This window comes from Liolophura sinensis, chromosome 6 (assembly GCF_032854445.1).
Source record: "Liolophura sinensis isolate JHLJ2023 chromosome 6, CUHK_Ljap_v2, whole genome shotgun sequence".
In the NCBI taxonomy this organism is placed as follows: Eukaryota; Metazoa; Mollusca; class Polyplacophora; order Chitonida; family Chitonidae; genus Liolophura; species Liolophura sinensis.
Window position 1 is genome coordinate 60595691 of NC_088300.1, and position 21201 is coordinate 60616891.

Sequence of the window (21201 nt, forward strand, 5' to 3'; positions counted from 1 at the left end):
AAGTTCTCGGGCTTGTCCACACGCTTGGTCCGAGCTACAAGTGTGGCAACGCACGCTGTCACTGCTTGTGCTTTCCATTGGTCAAACTCAGCAGGTGACCTTTCGTGACCTCGTCGTTTGCGTGGAGATCGTAAAACAAATGTCGAAAACACTGTCAAGAACTGCTACAGTTTTCAAATTTTGATGACCATGGGTGACAAAACAATGTTCGAGGGTAGCCTTGACAGTCTACCCGAGCAAGAGTCTTTGGTCGTTCGGGTGTTTCTAAGTTCAACTTTCACTGGTAAAATACAAAAGTTTAGTTCTCAACTTACTAGTGCAGCAACAACAACACTTTTAGTTGATTCTCGATATCAGAGTTTGAATTTAGCATTGGCTTCCATTGTACTTGGGATTAAGATAGACGTGTGTCTTAATCTCAGATTATACCAACCCCACGCTGTCCTGACTTTCATGATCTAACATAGCAATACTTGTGTCAGTGCACTGACATATGATCAGTAGCGTTATTGTGATCATAGTATATATTACGCCCTCGTAGTGATATGATTCACTTTTTTTTTAACCGCCACCCCCCCACCCCCCCCCACGCGCCTCTCCCAACACAAAATACAGTCTTCCTATTAAAACATTGTTATGAATAGTCAGAAAACATAGTATGACATATAGAATGTGTTAATATATGGACCTTATAAATGAAGAAAAACATCTTATATTAGGTAAGCTATGTATTGAACATGAGAAAACATTATCACTGAGCTGCATGTAAAGGTTTAATATTGGGAAGGCATTTACCTGCACTTTTGTCAGAATTTTAAATTTGTATTCTTGTGTTGTTTTGCTATCAAGGCAGTAGATCCAGTGTCAGTCCTGTGTCGGGTCACACCTAAGACCTTAAAAGTTGTATCTTCCTTGCTTGGCGTTCAGCATAGAGGGGATAGTGCAATGACTGGTTGGTCCACATCAGTGTAATGGCTCGGATGGGGCACCTTACTTGCATTCGATAAGTCATCTCAGTGAAGCAGCAGTAGATAAAAGAGCGGTGAAAATGCGTTCGGCAACAAGGAGGCACATTGCACGCACACTAAGGACTCTTTTGTTGTCATATGACTGAAAAATTGTTTTGTACAAAGTTAAACCCCAAGCACTCAGTTGCACTATCAACATTAATGCACTATGATGCATACAACCTTAGGGAACATATAATACCACAATTGTTACTAATGAATATGTTCTCAAGTTCAGATACATTTTGTAAGTGAGTGTGTAATATGAGTAACAATTTTTCAGGTGTGTCTTTATATACTACTTGTAAATTATCAAGTCTTCATTTATATGCTGTTAAATGCTTATGCATGTATAGTCAGTACAAAATGCCTGTACTGTTGTGGTGAAGTGGGTCATTTTGTAATTGATCACTTTTGTGATTTCAGATATGTCATCAGAGAGAAATGAAATAATGAAAATAGCTGTTCCAGAGTTAAGGAGCTTTTGCAGAGAGAAGGGCCTAGAGTTTGAGGTTTGTTTGAAAAGAAAATCACACACCGGTAGTGGCAAATGGAAAAAATCTGCTGTATTTATTCTACATGACAGTGAACACAGACTGTATTGTTAGTATAGAATCAGGCTTTCTTTTTGAAATGTAATAGCCTTCATATTGATATTGATACTAATGTTTGTTCCAGCAGCCTACTTGGTTACCTCCCACCGTAATGCTGGCCATCGTCGTATAAGTGAAATATTCTTGAGTACGGCGTAAAACACCAAACAAATAAATAAATAATTAAACACCTATATTTCCAGATTTCTTCAGAGACTTCAGATATATGCTTTGTTTATATATAAATGGCTGGAGGATTATTATCACTGATTTTCAACATGTAATCTACTGACCACTCTAAGTATTTAATGCAAACTTTTCATTTCTAACTTCAATGAGAATGAATATCAGTATATCAAAAGTGTAATTTTCTACATTACAGCTTAATAGGATTATGAGCAGAAATCAGGTTTATCACGAAAGCGTCGCTTTCAGACCTTTAAGCTTACAAACAATGGTAATGCACGTAAGGTACATGCATAACACAATGAAAGCTGAAAGTGCCTCATTAAAAAAAGCAAACTTAGTTGAAATGAAGTCTTTATATTCCTGTATGTCACTCAGTGCATGTATTTGCTATTCCAGATTTGCGACATGAGATGGGGTGTGAGAGATGATGCATCCATCAGCCATTCCACATCAGATATTTGTCTCAATGAGTTAAAAAACTGCCAGAGGATATCCAGAGGACCTAACTTTGTGGCATGTGTTACTATGTCGATGTATTTCAGTGAATCACACATGGAATACTGTTATTAAAAAGCCTTCACAGTACAGCAGTGTTCGCTGTCAATTTCTAACCTTTTCAGTTAAATCCAAATAGTTGATTGACTCTACATGAACATATGTTTAAAAGATGAAATAAATTAACACTACAAAATACTGTCATGTTTTTTGTGTGGTAGACTTAAATGGACCATGAATTTGTTAATATGAAGCAGAATGCTGTAAGCAACAAGATGATAAACATTTTAAAGATTGGAAGCACATATTGTAATGTACATGTAGGTGTTTCATGAAGATTTATTTGATGTCTATGTATTTTTCTTATATGTAAATTTCTTTTCTTGTCTTTTTTTTCTATTTTTTCTTATGTTGTGATGTATTTTAATATTGCATTCATGTTGGAAATTCTTTTGTTGATTTCTTGAATTCTCAATGTTTCATTCTTCTTGTAATTGATTTAAGGCAATTTTAGGTGATAAGTACGGGTATTGTCCATATCCAGCCAAACTGCTTGAGAAGGAGTTTGTCAAACTGCGTGACATCATAGCTGAACAGAGTGATTCTGACCTCCGTCTCATTGAGAAGTGGTTTAAAAAAGACACCAATTGTACTCCACCTATGTACATCCTCCAGCCAATCACTGATATTCTGCATCACTATGACAATACAGATCCAGAAAATAAAGAGCTATTTGAAAAGGTATGAACAATTAGCAGAAGTTTGTTAGATTTTAACCTCTAACAAACATTTCTGTGTAGCTGTATGTCATTATGCTTTTGTATTCCATACATTCATCTTCATATACAATGACTGTATGATGGGAGGAAGTGGCCAAGGGAGTTAGCACGCCAGCGCAGCACAATGACCCAGGAGCGTCTCACCAGTGGGCTCATTGGGAGTTGAAGTCCAGCTCATGCTGGCTTCCTCTCCGGTTGTCTATGGAAAGGTCTGTCTGCAACCTGCGGATGGTTGTGGCTACACCAATGAAATAAAATAAATGAATACTTTATGAGGCTATCTCTGAGACTATGGAAATCTCATACAAATATTCTGCCATTGTTTAAACTACCCCTGAAAAGCTCAAATCTGACTGTCTTTAGCATCAAGAAGAATGGAAGCAGATTGATGGGGAGTTGTTCAGAATCCTTCATACTGCTGCAGAGAATGCCTGTAAACAAGGATTGATGACTGCTGAGGAAAGACGTTCTTACCAGAGATCAAGTAAGATTTTGTATATAATCCTTTTGAGCTAAGGCCTAAAATTTCACCGAAAAAGTGGATTTGTAGGAACAAATTAATGTGATAATATATGTATACTTCTGGCGATGAAACCTACCTTCAGTACAAACCTCACACACCTTTCTAAGGTTAATAAGATATTCAATACATACAATTTAGTAATGTTATGTCATTTTACCATATATGTTTTATTCAAGTGTTTTGGGAATCCTCAGACTTGCATATATTTGCATTATTTCAAACTCTTAAGTACATGTAAGTCATTAACAAACTTTACACAATAGTCCATGGTGCATGTGTCACAATATTACAGATATATATTTGCATTATTTCAAACTCTGACATCTTTGAAAATGAGCATGAGCCTTTATGGCCAAGGGTACGTTATTCCAGCTCATAGTGAGCTTCCTCTCCTGTTATATGCAGAAAGGTCTTCCAGCAACCTACAGACGGTTGTAAGTTTCTCTCGGACTCTGTCAGTTTCCTCCCACCATAATGCTGGCTGCCATGGTTAGGCAAAAGTGAAATTTTCTTGAGTATGGTGTAAAACACCGACCAAAGAAAAAAAAAAAAAAATGAGTCCATGGTGCATGTGTCACAATATTACAGATATGAGTTTTTTCAAAAGTTCCAATTTTACTAATAAATACATCACATTTATTCAATTATTGCACATAACTACTTCCATAATTTCATAAACATTACAATTTGAGGATTAGTGCAAATGATATTTGATGATAATATATGCATGTGTTTAGCATCATATGTCCATTTTTGTCTCTGCAGTCACTGAGCATGAGGTAACACAGGGCATTTTAAATGCTGAGGTGAAGAAAAACAAAGTGCTGTGTTTTACACGAGACATCATTGACCTGGACATCACAGACTCTTTAGCTGGTGGGTTTTAGCTTTTAATGTGCATGGAATGGACCAAAGCATAATCAAGCACAGTTTAATATTAGCCAGTTCTCACAATAGGATTTGATTTGTTATCACATTGACTGCAGGGTTGTGTGCAACCAAAAGGAACAATTCAGTCTGGCAGAAGAAAGATATAAGAATACTTTTTGATTAAGTCATTATTTCTATTTTAGTAGTACTATAAATGTTGTTTTTTTTTTTGTTTTTTTTTGTATTTTTTTTTTTTTTGAAGTGGCTGTAACAGTTGTAAATGAATGCAGAATATTTGAACAAGCATTGTACCATTTAAATAATCATCTAAGAATATGTTTTTCTCAACAGTATTGTGACATTTCTACATTGTTAATTTTTCTTACATGTTACAGTAGTTCATACTATGTTGGACCAAGATTTAAATATTATATGTTTGATGTTATGTGACTGACCCTTTAAAAAGGCCCTGACTGAAATTCTTTTTTCGTGTTTTTACAGATGCCAAATTATTTGATTATTTTTTTATTTCATTCAATTTTTTTTTTTTTTCGTCCTTTGTTTGAAATGTCACTCTGCTTATACAGGTGAAGGTGCTATTTAGAGATATACATTTTCCTTAGTACAAAAATCTAGTCTAAGGATGGCTTATATTTACTGATACGCGAAGACTTCTGCCATTTTTTGCACCCGATTATGACATTGTATCTGTATTCACCTACCCTATGGGCAAAGCTCCATGCATACGCAATAATAAATATCCAAATTCACATAATACAAGATCTGTCTGCAAGGTAAGGCATTTATTCAGCTTTTGCAACCATTGACACTGAACTTTATTTGAGATTTCCTCGGAATTCTCAGTCCAATTCGAAAATAAGGTCTGCTTTGAGCCACTCGCTGCGTGATGTCATCTACCTGATTTGACCTAAAGTGGTATGTCAATCACGCTGACGTCTATTGAGAATCTGACTTCGTGGAAAAATATATCACAACATTATTTAAGTATTCCAACGTATAGAACAGCTCAGCTCACAAAGGTGGACATCGATGTTGTGAAGTGACAGACGCTTTTAGAATGACAAGAAATTGACGCTATGACTGCGAGGTCTTTTCTTTTCGTACCCCTTAAATGTCAACCACTTGTGCATGTGCTGAGCATGAAAACAATAGCTGCATGTTTGTGAGTAGGGCTCAGAAAGTGAAATATTATGAAATTACCACGCGTATATGCAATGCAGTGAGATAAAACTTGTCCAAAAGACCACAAAGGCATGGAAAGATACCATATTAGGGAGATCCCAAAATTTAAAAAAGGTTAGTCAGGTGTGTGTATATTTTCTCCCTGTCAAAACTGTCAAAAGGGAGCATGTAGCTGGGAATTAATTTTGTGAACTGTCATTGAGATCACCACTGTCAGATGCTTTGGTTGCTAGAAACTGTATCTGTTTACTGATACATTGTTGTGAAATGGAAACAATGGTTGTGACAATAGAAAAGGCATACCTGTGCATTTCTGAGTTGATGCAGGAAAGTTCACATACTAAGGCAAAGCTAATGTTCAATCCGTTAATCTTCATTAGGTAAAGCTGATGATCTGAGCTCTTTTGGGTTCTTAAACTCTTCATACTTTTAGACAAGCATGTACATTGAATGATGTTGTAAAGACAGAATAAATGTTTGATCCTTCACATGAAGGAAAAATTCCCTAAATCTCCCAAAGTTTATTTAAAATTAGGAAAATGGAAACAGATTTGTCAGTATACATTTTATTTTACTAAGCGATGAGGTTCCGCTTCACTCTGTCAAAAGCATCAGCTGGACAGGACTTTGGTTATATTTTCTCATGCTCTCACCCCATCTGTACAGGACCTGAAAATGCTAGCACAAACTGTTGGCTTAAATTATGCAGTAGTACTCATAAAAATGTTTACCTAGTTTTATTGTAAAAATCTAAGAATATTTATTCTGAGAATTGCCAAATGTTGGGTGATATATTTTAGTACTGTGTTCTGATCATTGTTAATTAAGTTTAATTGTGATCAGTTATTTGAACAGGATTCTACGATTGTTCTTCCCTTCTGCGAAAAAAAAAAAACACACCTAACCTTCCCTCTTTTGTTATAAAGGGCTTGTAACATCAAACAAACAATATTTTAATTTTGGCCTTATTAATTTAAGAATACCTATAAAGGTTTCTTCATAGGGTACAATATAGAGTGAAGAAAGTGAAGTTATGCCATACAGGTACATGTTTGGTGTTATGGTCCATTTAATACACTAACTTTTTTTGTTTTTCAGGAAGGTATATTGACATGAATGCAGATGGCCAGGTGAAAGACCAGTGTGTAGAATTATTGAGACAGCTAAAAACTGAGAAGCTGGATGTTTGCTTAGGTAAGGATCAGCTAATAAAGCATGAGGTGAGATGGAGACCTGAAGGGGTGATCCCTGAGGACGAGGAACATGCATTGTACCTGGCCACTCTTAGAGAGGTGTTCATTAACAAGATGAAGGATATGATCATAGCCTCACTTTCACAGCAGAGGTCAAAAGGTCATGAACTTTATAATGAGGTTCTCCACCATGCTCATTTCTGTAAACGGAAAGGCGAGGATTTTCAAGGGAGGGAGCAACTCATCAAAGACTTGCAGACGGCCTTCCAGGAAATTTGGGAGACAGAAGATCCAGCAAAAACTGAAGGGAAAGGAAAGGCCAAGAAGGAAAGTGGCAGAAATCTTGCACGAGAAGAAGATAGTGACATTGGTAGCGATGTTGATGGAGTGCAGGAAGATTCAGAAATGTCTGAATTAGAGCGCCAGGAAGTGATCAGAGAACAATACGTTGCCATGAAAGATCCGCTGAAACAGTGGGGCATAAGCTTCAGTATGGAAGAGTACAGCGATCTCAGCGACCCAAATAAAGACGTCAAAGCGGAGTCCCTGAGGACTGTGAGAGAGTCTGTCCACACTAAGCCACTGGTGGTGTATGGAGAGTCAGGATGTGGGAAAACAGCCCTTATGGCCAAGCTTGCTGAGGTGATCAAGAAAGAGACACCAGAGTCGGTTGTGTTGGTCAGGTTCCTGGGCACCTCTCCTCAGAGCTCCTCCATCCGTGACACGCTGGTCAGCATCTGTCACCAGATCCACAAGATCTTCGACCTTGAACCACTCAAGTTTGACCTTCAAGATAACTTCCCGTTTTTGGTGCAGTATTTCTCAGCTTTGTTGTGGAGGATCAAGTCAGTCTCGAAACCTCTTTACATCCTTCTCGACTCGCTGGATCAGCTTCAGCCCTCTGATCATGCATTTTCATTGAACTGGTTGCCCACACAGCTGCCTGACAACGTCCATATTGTATTATCCACTTTACCAGAAATGCATGGATTGATGACCACCCTGAAAAATCACCTAATGGAAGACAAGCTGTTTTTTGAAGTGTTGCCCTTGCCGATGACAGATGCTAGCGACCTGCTGTTAAAAGTTTGGTCCAGATCAGTGGGTCGACAATTCACACAGCAACAACGACAGCTCTTGAAAGACAAAGTATCCTCTGGAGCTGCACCATTGTATCTGAAACTTCTGTTTTATCAGGCCGTGAAATGGCACTCTTATACAGACGTGGTTGATGTTGACTTGGGATTGACAGCTCAGGCTGCAATCAACAAGCTTTTTGATGACTTAGAGATTCTGCATGGGAAAACACTGATAAGTCATTCCTTTGGTGAGTACAACTCTACAGCATGTGTAAACTGTGATGTTATATTAAATATGGCTACTTTAGACACAGCCTTAACACTGAAAGAAGGTCTCTGTGGCCAAGTGTTTAGCATGCTAGTGCAGCATAATGGCCCAGAAGCCTCTCACAGTGACTCTGAGTTCAAGCCCAGCTCAAGCTGGCTTCCTCTCTGATCGTATGTGGGAATGTCTGCAGCAATCTGCAGATGGCCATGGGTTTACCCCGGACTCTGTCCAGTTTCCTTTCACCATATTGCTTGCTGTCATTGTATAAGTTAAATATTCTTGAGTATGGCGTAAAACTTCAATCATACTGCTATAATGTCATGAACTCAAAGTCGTTCATTCATTCACTCAGGCTACATCTCTGCTGCCAAGAATGGCCTGAGTAACCAGGAAATGGAGCACCTGTTGTCTCTTGATGATGAGGTATTACAGGACATCTACCTGTATCACCTGCCTCCTAACGAACATGTCATCACATTACCTTCCCTGATCTGGAGGCGTGTCGTCTACGACTTAGGCGAATACCTTGTGGAAAGACGAGCGGACGGACGCTCCATAAAGGCTTGGTATCACAGGCAGTTTCAGCAAGTGGCAGAGGAGCGCTATTTGCAAGGCGAGGTGAAGGTCAAAGTTCACTCAGCTATGGTGGAATATTTCCTGGGGGTATGGAGTGAGAAGCCCAAACCTCTAGATCTGTACAAGATGAAAAAGCGATATTACCCCGATGCCCATCGTCAGGTTCCCGATCAGCCTCTGCTTCTGGGGTCATCCGTGTTTAACCTGAGAAAACTGACAGAGCTACCCCATCATCTGGTCTACAGCCAAAAGCTGACAGAGTTCAGGGCCTTGGTTGGCTGTAATTTAGAGTGGTTGTACACGAAGTGCAAAGCTGTGGGGCTCTCTGAGACACTAGATGATCTACAGCTGGCTATTTCTGCAGGGAAGGAAATGAACAAGGTTGACAAGATAGGTGACATCATAGCTGACCTCCAATTTGTGACTGACGTGCTTCTTCTAGGAAATGACAACATTAGGGAAAATCCAGTCAATGTAGGTGTGCAGGTGAGAAAGTCCCCGTATAAATAAAACCTCATTGATTTTGATATCTTCATGGATATGATCTACAATTTCAGTAATGATATACTTGGGTTTATTATTTTATTCTGTTTTGTACATGTTTTGTTTTAGTGTTTAACAGCTGATAGGAAACATTGCACCTGTAAAAGCAGAGAGGTTTTGGGGTGGAACAAATCAGAGTAAACATTTACCACTTGTACCTCAAACTTACAATTTAAAGCTGTAGCCAAATCAGTAATTTTGATTGGAGCCTGCTACATGATTGGTCAGCGGCTGATCAGCTATGGCAAAGAAAAATGCACTACACATGGTATTGTAAATGAATGATTCAGCATAAGAATGATGTGCGACTGAGTTGATCTGCTAATCAGATTAACGGTAACCTTAAAAACAAAGAGAATGATTTTAAGGAAGAGGAATGTATGTCTAAACATGAAAAAAAACATTCTCTTTTGAGGCATATTTTGTATTTTTTAATAACCCACCCGTTTTTCTCATATTTTCTGTCCATGGGCAGGAATATTCAGAGATCGGAACACATTGGGAACAAGCGATTCTTAAGAAAACTGTAGTTTAAGGTTATTTGCATACCCCAAGAAGAAAGCCTAGAAGCTTTCTTGTACTGTTAATTGTAAGGCCACCTCGTATACTTCATATTAAGAAATAAAAACCAAGCTTTTCATGTATCACTGGGTCTTTTTTCATGTAAAACAAGGTTAATCTGTTGGGTGTGGGTGGCCTGAATATTGGTATGACATCATACTGAGCCAGAGTTTCCAGGTTTCATTACAGTAACACACCCAGATCCCACCATGTGGTTTGCATCCAGTCTTAACAGTATCAAAATAAATGTATTACATACACTGCACATACCCTAATTCCTCAACCTTTTCACATATGAAAGAGAATACATATTTTTAAATTGATTTTGGAGATAAAACTTTATTGGTTGGATTGGCCAGTTTCAGGGCTTAGCTAAATGTTGTAAAATTGTCAGTCAAAACAGAATATAATGCCTTCAGAATATACATGTAGTTGAATAAACAGCTTTGAAACATGAGAAAAGGTTGAAGAATTATGGTATATATTAACCATGTCCGCGAATGTAAGTTTTATATGTAAGTTTTGTGTATATTTACTTCTGTGTTTTATAGCAAATGTATGCCAAACCTTATAAGATACATTTCTTCAGTATTCACAACATATTGCCTAATCCAGATTTAGCGATAAATTTGTCCTTGTTTTATTTTCTTAGTTGTCGTATATATTATTGGGCCATATTTAGTTTAACATGTACACATGCATGCATTCTCTTTCCAGATCCTTGGCCAGCTAGGTACAGGTAGCCAGAAGTCCCCTGCCTTACAGACCTTGGTCAAAGAGGCCAGGGAGTGGTGCGGCTCCCACCCTCACCCTGTACTGGTGCCCCAACACCCCTGTCTGCCCTCACCAGGTGGCCACCTAAGACTGACCATCAATGCCTACTTGCAGACTCCAGGAGCTTTCCGTAAGAAACACCATGCTTATAATAACTTGTGGATGAGATTGTTCTGTTAGCCAGATTTCTGAGCAGAGTGTAACGTAAAATTATTTGACTGCCTGTAAGCAAAAAGTTGTTGATTATCTGATGTGTTATGATCATTGCGGAGATCTTGATGGTACTAGTTACAGGTTCAGCCTAGTATTTTCGCTAATGCTATAAACAGTTGGTTTATGTACATGTATATCCTGATGTACACAGAATATGTTATTGTAATAAACAGAGGGCAGGTAAGGATAAGGGAGGTGGGATGTTGAGGTGTAGAATAGACCAGAATTAGTCTGGGGGTAGGGGATGGAATTAAATACAAATACTGTTACAGTTATAAACTGAAATATTTAGCTCATTATAACTGGACAATTTATAATTATATAATTTTGTTTCGGAAATAATTTTCCTGCTACGGCGATGTAGCAGCAGTTTTATAGTCAATGAGGTGGTCAAGGTTATTATTTTCTCTAAAATTTTTTAACATCGTCCACCTTATTGATTACAAAACTGACGCTCGACACCCATAGTAGGAAACAATATTTCAATTCTGTAACCCTCCCCAAAATGTTGAATGCAGGTATTCTCATAATTAAATAGGAAAAACTACAGTCATGTAAATACTTTCACACCCATTCGACGTAGCATTGGAAGATCCCATATTCTAAATTGTGCACAACGTGCAACGTCACCAGGCAAAACCATTGCTTCTAGACAAAAGGGGTACCAGTCTATATAGTCACTGATTTCAGTTCTGACGAGTATCAAACTGATGGCAAATGCAGCTGTTGAAAATAATCTGTGAAGTGTCTTAAACGGTGAAACATTCGTTGGTGCCAGTCTACTTGTACTCTTCAACACTGACACGTTTCTTACATGAAATGAACACTGCTGCCAAGTGTTCACATATCTTCTGCAGCACACTGGTTAATACCTGGTATGTGATACTTATCCATTCACTTTTCTCAGTGAAAACAACATCCCATTTGAAAAATGGGAAAAAAAATTTGTCCGTTTTATTTATGACGAGCGTTTAATATGTGACCCAATGGGAATAAAAACATGAGATTTATAGTCTTTGACCAGCTTCCTTATATGTAATACGAAAGCATTGAAGGTTATAGAATTGTAGATTTATTCTTTGTGCTTTTATAAAACTTTTATGATTTTTCTAGTATCGGGTAGGTGTAAAAACATCTTATGAATGGATGACTTACAGAGAATGGAGGACTTTCTTTCATGATATAAACATTGATGTTTTTGAGCAGGTAACTCATCAATTTTACGCACCTGTCTGGCTCTGCGTGAGGACACTAACAGCCTCCTGGTGGTGGAGATGGGTGGCAAGGTGCACAACTCTGACACCCTCAAAACCTATGATCTGGAGGATGGGCAGTCTGTGGCCACAACAGTACTTAGCAACAGGATGTGTAACATCAGACTGATAGACTCAGACAGGTTAGTGTATGCTTCTTGATGACAGGTGTGAAATGGGCAACTGAATGTGTAACATCAGACTGATTGACTCAGACAGGTTAGTTTGTGCTTCTTGATGGCAGGTGTGAAATGGGCAACTGAATGTGTAACATCAGACTGATAGACTTAGACAGGTTAGTGTGTGCTTCTTGATGGCGACAGGTTAGTGTGTGCTTCTTGATCACAGGTGTGAAATGGGCAACTGAATGTGTAACATCATACTGATAGACTTAGACAGGTTAGTGTGTGCTTCTTGATGACAGGTGTGAAATGGGCAACTGAATGTGTAACATCAGATTGATAGACAGGTTAGTGTGTGCTTCTTGATGATGGGTGTGAAATGGGCAACTGAATGTGTAACATCAGATTGATAGACAGGTTAGTGTGCGCTTCTTGATGGCAGGTGTGAAATGGGCAACTGAATGTGTAACATCAGACTGATAAACTCAGACAGGTTAGTGTGTGCTTCTTGATGACAGGTGTGAAATGGGCAACTGAATGTGTAACATCAGACTGATAGGCTCAGACAGGTTAGTGTGTGCTTCTTGATGACGGGTGTGAAATGGGCAACTGAATGTGTAACATCAGACTGATATACTCAGACAGGTTAGTGTGTGCTTCTTGATGACAGGTGTGAAATGGGCAACTGAATGTGTAACATCAGACTGATAGACAGGTGAATATGTGCTTCTTGATGATAGGTCTGAATTGAGCAACTTCAGACTGAAAGTCTCAGGTGGGTGTGTGCTTCTTGATGACAGGTGTGAAATGGGCAACTGAATGTGTAACATCAGACTGATAGACAGGTGAATATGTGCTTCTTGATGATAGGCCTGAATTGAGCAACTTCAGACTGAAAGACTCAGGTGGGTGTGTGCTTGTTGATTACAGGTGTGAAATGGGCAACTGAATGTGTAACATCAGACTGATAGACAGGTGAATATGTGCTTCTTGATGATAGGCCTGAATTGAGCAACTTCAGACTGAAAGACTCAGGTGGGTGTGTGCTTCTTGATGACAGGTGTGAAATGGGCAACTGAATGTGTAACATCAGACTGATAGACAGGTGAATATGTGCTTCTTGATGATAGGTCTGAATTGAGCAGCTTCAGACTGAAAGACTCAGGTGGGTGTGTGCTTGTTGATTACAGGTGTGAAGTGAGCAACTTTAGACTGATAGACTCAGGTGAATGTGTGTTTATTGATGGCAACAGGATCTGTAACATCAGGCTAATAGACTCAGTGAGGCTGCATGTTCAGATCGAGCTCTAGCTTACAGCTTCAGCTAATGCTTTAAATCGAGATGTTTGTCTGGTACCCAGAAATGTTGATGGGTTACCTCAAGCACCTGTGAATAAATAAATAAAGTAAATTTACTTTCTCACCTGTGCAGGTATATTCACTTGGAGTGGACAGGTGACAGGGATGATTACAACCCCACCTGTTACCAACGCCTGATCTACACCAGCTCCACCACTCTCGTCCCTCTACCCAAAGATATCAGCTGGCTGAGTCTGTCACCAAGTGGAACTACTTTTGCTTACGCTGTTGGTAAGATATCTTCTCTTCGCCCTGACACATATTCTGTTCACACCTCACAGATACATGCATTGTTTTGAGAGATGGATTAAAGGTGACATTTTTTGATAAAGTTGTTGTTGTTAGTAGGCATCTCCTGTTCTTGTATAAGATTGTTTAAATTACCTTTTGTTGTAACAATTACTACCGTTGAATTTGCTTTTATTTATTTCATTTTCATTGCTTTTAGGAAATAATGTTTTTGTGCGACGCGGTGATTCCATTCTAAAATCAAGAAGAGTAACAAAGGAAGTAAAATTAAGTCAAACTGATTCCGTAACACACTTGGTTATCTCCCCTGATGACAATTATCTCGTCACAACAACACTAGAAAATAAACAGTTTGTCTGGGAACTGGAAACTAACAGCTGTCTCCATGAATTGGGAAGTGCAGAGAAAAGTTTTGCCGGCAGCAGCAAGGACCTGCACTGCGTTCACATCACCAAAAAGAACTGGTTGATCTGTCCCGGGCTGAATTACAATACAAGGAACCAGATTTATGTGACAAATATAGAAACTGGGGAAAAAGTGTGTGAATTAAAGGGAGCAAGCAGCCATTACAGTATCGAGTTAATACGTATAAATCCTAGAGAAAATATCGTCCTTCTGGCAACTCGTGACGACTGTGTGATCAACGGCATTGAGGATAAGTGGGGGATGCTGTGGAACCTGGAATCTGGAACGTTGTTGTCACAGTGCTCTGCTGTCAATGGCCCTTACACTGAGGTCAAACTGGTCGAGGATGGTGACGATATGTTTGTTATCTTGTGTGAAAAGCGCAGCCCTGTCATCAATATCCTGTGGGCTGGATCGGAGTCGGATCCGTTAGAGACGGCGGTTTTGGTCCATGTTCTGGTAGCCCACAATGATTCTATCATACAGCTGGTCCTGAACGAGGACATACTGGTGTCAGCTTCACAAGACAACACTGTGAAGGTGTGGGACTTCAGAGAGATCAGGGCGGAGCTTCAGAGCCGGGTGCAAACAGCGGAATCACCAGAGGAAGCCAAGTTTTGCCCATCCTTAGAGGAAGGAAAGCTACCAGTGCCGGGTAGGGATCAGATCAAAACCACAGCCATGGTAGTCTGCGAGTAAGTAATCTAAGGAGAATCACGATTGATTGCAGGAATGATTTAAATAGTTATGTTTGATTTAGGTTTTATCTGATACTATTACATAATGCATTAGTCACATGGTTACTCAGTGATAGGATACAGAAATATATGGTGTCAGTAACCTTTACTATATATTTACATGTGTCCTGTCTCTTAGTAACCAAGTTATTAGTTTATTATAATATTTTTCGGGATAATATTACATGTGTATACATGTACATTTGTGGTCAACATCAAATATTATACTAGCAAGCAATAACATGTCACCCAAAAATCGGTTTAGTCTCGCAATACAAAAGATGGCATGGGATACCATTACTTCTGTGAGGAACTTAAATTTTTTTCTTTATAGTGTGGTAAAACAAGGATGGGAGGAATTGAGTCAGTTTCAAACCAGGTAGATTAATAAAGGCCAGGTGCATTTTTCTGTGTGGAAGTTGCTAGTTTCATCGTGATTCTTTTAGACTTTCATTGTTGTGGTGTTGTACACAGTGCATGTAAATGTTATGTTATATTTCACTTAAAGGGAAAGACCTCTAAAAATCGAAGTAGGCATCACCAGGTGGACCGCTAAAAACTTATGCTCAAATATATTTACATTCATTTTTTTAGATTTTTGAGAAAAGAATTAAAGGGGCTCAATCATTTAACTTCTAAGGAGGGTTTTGTGGACCATACCATCAGAGGTTATGAACTCTGACATCACAGGAAGTTTGTCCAACTCTAATCTTGACAATGAATGTTGGAATAACTCATTTTACCCATGAGTGAAAGATTACTGAAATAATGTTCCCAATAATTCCTTCATTCTGGTGAACATAAGAAAAAATGGTGATGTGACGTCAGAATTGCTGGATACCATCAGTGTGGCTCATAAAACCCACCATTGTTTTCAGATATTTGAATGCCTTTCAACACTGTCAAAAAAATCTAAAAAATAAATGAAAGTATTTTTACACATAGTTTTCAATTGTCTTTATGAGGAACCTTACTTCATGTTTTAGCTTTCTTTTACTTTAGAGTTGACACCCTGGTGGTAACTGAGCCTGGGAATCTCAGACACTTCACCAATATCAAACCTATATCAAAATATAATCAGTATATTATGTTCACTTGTGGCTTTAAGTCAGGAGGTGTCATAAACTCCTGGTGAAGTGTCATGGTTTCCCCGGTCTCTACCCAGTTTTCCCCACCCATAAATTTGACTCTTATCGTGAATAAAATAAGCACCATATCAAAGACAGTAAATTGAGTACTCATTTTCACTCTTCCAGGAACCGAGCTGTGGTTGGCAGCAAGGATGGGTTCCTGATATTTTATGACCTGGTCACCTGCACACAGTTGGGTCACATCAGGCCATGCACAACTGAGATCATTGGTATACTGGTTACGAAGAACAAACAGCATGTTGTGGCTGCATCTCCTAAGTCACTTTTCATACTGGAATCTAATGGAGGTAAACATAGTGGGTACTGCCTAGATTTGCTAATGCATTCCCTAAAACTGCTAACCTTTGTATCAAAAAGTGTGCAGGGCTGAACATAAACTTCATACAAGTGGTATTGATGGATTCTTTGGGTAAATCTGAGACGAGTTAAAGGTATTCATATGGGTGGGTCATATTCAGGTGGGTCTGAGGGATTGTTACAGCTCGGTCTGAGGGATTTGTACAAATGGGTCATTGCAGGGGTAGAAATGACGTCTGTCTACCTGTTGGCGACAGGCAATTTTTATCGGCGACAGGTCACAAAAAAACTCAGCTGTTGCAGCGACAGTTAGACACAAAAAGTTTTCAATCATGTTTAAGTCAATATCCATGCATGTCTGTGTTTCTGAAGTCTGTATATTTACTAGGCCTTTCCATAATCAGAATGTTGATGCAAAACTTCGTCATGTTCGGCCCAAACAAGTGAACACTGTTAGGACGTCATCTAGTGGACAAGGCCTTCGTCAACGAACCTATCGCCTTTATGCTTTCAATTCCGAGACCAAACATACCTTCAACATTGAAGAACGCGCTTCGGTTATTACAGCAACAGCAAAATCAGATCTGCAAAAAGCCGTTTTTGTTACGTAAAATGCCTTTTGTAACACTTTTTCTTAAGGGTCCACAGCTATCCTGGAAGGAATAGTGTCTACAGGTGCCACTCAACCTGAACTAGAGAACAGTCAAAGGAGAGCAGCGAATCAATCAAAAGTTGAAGTGTCACCCATGACTCAGAAGTTTCTCAACATTGCATTTGCAGAAGATTAAATCAAATAAATAAATAACAAAATGTGAAATTAATATATATAGTCTCGGCCTCTTCCTAACGCCCAAAATTGTACAGCTCTAAGACCACATTGTTTACTTTTCTCGCTCGAGGACTATGCGTGGCATTGCAGGTGTAAAGGGGAACAACTCAAGACACACATAAATCTAAACGCACACGACAGAGTGGTTTTCCTCGGTCGTTTCCCTTGAATGGGAAGCGCATGCATACGCAAGCACAGACTGAACTGTCGGAAGTAAGTTTCAATTTAATTGATCGACTGTGCAGAAGTCCCAATCATGACAGAATATTGAATAAAAAGGAAAATGGTACTGAAACCAAATATTCTTGTAACACAGTAGACTGATATTGCTTTGCCAAGGTGACGGTGTTGACAGAAAATTTTATGTTCACAAAAATGTGACAATGGCGACTTTCTAAAAGTAACACTGATGGGGACAGGTGACTGGTAGAAAAAAAATCTACCGGTTTCTGTGACAGGCGGTTTTAAAAAAACACCTCTTGGTCTGAGGAATTTGTACAGCTGGGTCAGAGGGATTTTGTACATCTGGGTCAGAGGGATTTGTACCGCTTTGTCCGAGGGATTTGTACCGCTTGCTCTCAGGGATTTGTACCGCTTGGGGTGAAAGATACATATAGGCATAATTACTGTACATGTACTCTGATTAGAAAATGTGCCGGTTGTAAATATACCGGTTCAGTGAAATGTAGTTATGTCAAAAATACCAGAGACTTGTGTCTGTATCTGTGAAAAGATTTCAGGGTCAAAATGGGGCCTCCTTAGCTCAGTTGGTTTACACGCTAGCGCAGCGTAATGACCCAGGAGCCTCTCACCAATGCAGTCGCTGTGAGTTCAAGTCCAGCTCATGCAGGCTTCCTCTCCGGCCGTGTGTGGGAAGGTTTGTCCATAAGCTAGCACAAATGTCAGTTTTGTGGTAAACTGTCCACACGTGTGCTTATACCTGAATCACATCTTTCTTACAGATACTATTATCAGGGAAATCACTGCCCCAAAGAAAATCAACTGTTTATCAGAGGCAAGTGACATCATAGTGGCTGGTCATGGAGGGATGGAAGCATATGGTTATGCCTGGAATCTACACACAGGTGTGTCTGCAAGCAGTTCATAAAGGAATCCAAGCTTATATTTAGGAGCAAATCTGTTCAGCTAGCATTTACAACATGCTAATGACACTTCCGATATAAGAATATAAGATCTCACTAGCATGGCACTAACTCACAACTACATGTAGCATACACAGGCTTCCAGGTTTCCTGGACCATTTCACTGATCTGCTAATGTAGAGTTGCTTCACTAGTTTGCTGATATCGTCATCATTTGCATTGTTTGTTGTTGTTTATTTTTTTTTTTTAGATAAAAATATTACTGCCCAGTCAGGGTACTTGAAATGTGTGTGTAAGTGTTTTCAGCAGGTTAATGTATTAGGACTACGTGTACAACATTATCATTTATATCCAGTCTTTGGGATTCGTATCACAATAACATACATCTGTTTGCTTTGCACACTGGTTCTACGACTGTCAAGTCCCTCACATATTCTCATATTTTAATATGTATTTTTTTTCTTACTGTTATGTAGATCTTCACTTCTTAGAACTTGCTGATTTTATTGTTTTTCTAAAATGGTACATCATGTTTTTGGATTTCAGGTGAATTGCTTGCCAAGTTTCAAGGACTGTATGGTTTTCACTGGATAGCCATTAATTCCAAAGGAACTCATGTATGTATATCTTCTAACTACCTCTTATTTCAGTGGTTGGAAACCTGTGGCCATACACATAAGTATTTCAGTGTGTCAACATATACCTTTACAAATTACTGTCACCAAGACAGTAATATTTATGCATGTGGTCTTAACTTTAAAGGTTAAGCAAAACCTGTCAGAGTCTTGCGTGTGTATATATTTTTCTTCTGCTATGAATTTCACTAAACATATCTGGGTTTTCACAGATTACACCAAGAACTTTGTTTTCCATATTCTTGATGTCCTGGAAAAGTTACCTTCAGAAATAATGTGACAAAACATAGGGTATGGGCCTGGTCATTATTCATGATGTAAAGTCTGTTCTTTTCTGTTTTATCTCATTGTAATTTTAGTGAAGCCACCTCATGAGTCAGGGATTCCCTCTCCCTCAATGAGGCCTTGGTGACAGTAAGTGGTCGTTTTTGCTGGTTTGGCAGCTTGCAAAATCATGAAGAGTTACTTGACCAGCGTCTGTATATCATAAGGGAAAGTTCGTTAGTAGCTTGCCAAGGGTCAGTGGTTTACCCTGGGCTCTCCCCACCAAACTAACCACCATTGTAGCAGTGAAAACTTCTTGAGTGTGGCATTAAACAACAATCAGTCGAACCATACCTGTGTATACTACAAGGTTTGATGTTGAAAAAACAAATCAGATATTTCAAACTCTCCAGTATTTTTAATATCTTTCACTTTTCAGCTTGGAGGTTCATTCTTTGAGTATCCAGTCCTCTATTCAGTGGAGTCAGGTGATATCCTGACAGCCCTGGACAAGGCTGATGTGATGATGTCATCACAGTCCTTCCTGGTGTTTAGCCCAGATGACCGCTACCTCGCTGGCGGATCCACTGACGGGAGCGTCCGGGTTATTGATGGCCAAAAGGGAAAATACCTCTGCCGCTTTCAGCAACTCTCCTCAGCCATACAGGGCTGTTTTTCACCAGACAGCAATATTTTGGTCACGACCGGTTTCCGCACGTTGTTCTTGTGGTCAATGGAACAAGGTACTTTGTTATGGTCACTTTCTCGGCACCACGACTTTGTGGTCAAGCTGAAGTTTTGTCTGGATGGACGGTATCTGGTGACCTCCTCCAAAGACAAGAGAATTGTGGTTTGGGATTGGAAGCATTTATACTCAGTCTGTGATCACATGGCTCACTGTCCAATAGATGTCATGGATGTGGCAGACGATCTGACATCGGTTATCTATGCTCCCGATAGCGTCAGTTATGTAGCTATTCTCAAACCTAACCCGTACATGACCCAAAAGTTGAATGGTCAGATACAGCACACTCTGGCATCTCGTTTCCATGACGCCCAAGCTGTGGCCCTCTCATTCTCCAGTCAGGGCCTGACAAGGGAGACAACTAGGGCTTGTATTCTCCTGTAAGTCTATATGATGTTAAGTTTGTTACGATAGATACTATAATCTAGACCACATGGTCTGTAAAGAGTACGTAAAATAGTGGTCAAGGACAGAATAAATGCTTAAAAAAACAAAAAAAAAACATCATGGAATCTGCAGGAAAGTGCTGTGATTTTACATTCTGTACTGCATTTTTATAGTATGTATTTACACGTTTTGAACTTGTTCTGGTGGTGAAACTTTTAAATTGGTTTATTCTCCTGTAACCATAACAACATTGAAATATGTTCAGTTTAATAATGAGATTATGCAGGGATAGGCTCTGATTTTACATTCCATTATGTACTTTTTGCAGTATATTTCTACGCATGTTTTTATAGTGATTTTCTTAGTGAAACCTTTAAGCCAGTTAAACTGTGTTACCACTTTAACTCAGAGCATCTCTTTGATTTGAACATATTTGGCATTTGTGTGTATCTTATAAATGACAAACTTATTCAAATTTAGCTAGAAACATTCCAAAATGTATATAAGGGTATGGGTATATTATTAGACAAACTCATTAGTCATATCAGTTTCTTCTAAAATTTGTGACACCTTGTGTGCTCATTTCAGCCAATACCTGTGTAACAGTCTAACAGGAATATTGAGTTTCCTTTTTCTCACGTGGTTAAACCATCTAATGAACAACATTGAATATCTTCTCTTTTCCAAAAGGCTGGTAAAGATATGTAATATTCTGCTTTCAACACTACTAATATCTGTCGCAAATTTTAGAAGAAATAGGGTATTGGTACGTAAAGTAGCATAAGTCCATTATTCGTAA

The 21201-nt window shown here is 39.0% G+C and overlaps 1 protein-coding gene across 1 annotated transcript; it reads left to right on the forward strand.

Moving 5' to 3' along the window:
* Nucleotides 1–135: 135 nt before the first annotated feature.
* LOC135467407 (uncharacterized) lies at nt 136–21176 on the forward strand. Its single transcript, XM_064745181.1, has 16 exons — nt 136–283; nt 1434–1519; nt 2186–2302; nt 2789–3025; nt 3427–3547; nt 4352–4462; nt 6758–8179; nt 8552–9261; nt 10597–10783; nt 12073–12262; nt 13674–13831; nt 14049–14949; nt 16248–16429; nt 18231–18353; nt 18918–18988; nt 19710–21176. Exons 1-16 carry the CDS (start codon nt 184–186, stop codon nt 20397–20399), a joined length of 5406 nt encoding a protein of 1801 aa, XP_064601251.1. The 5' UTR covers nt 136–183; the 3' UTR covers nt 20400–21176.
* The last annotated feature ends 25 nt before the right edge of the window (nt 21177–21201 follow it).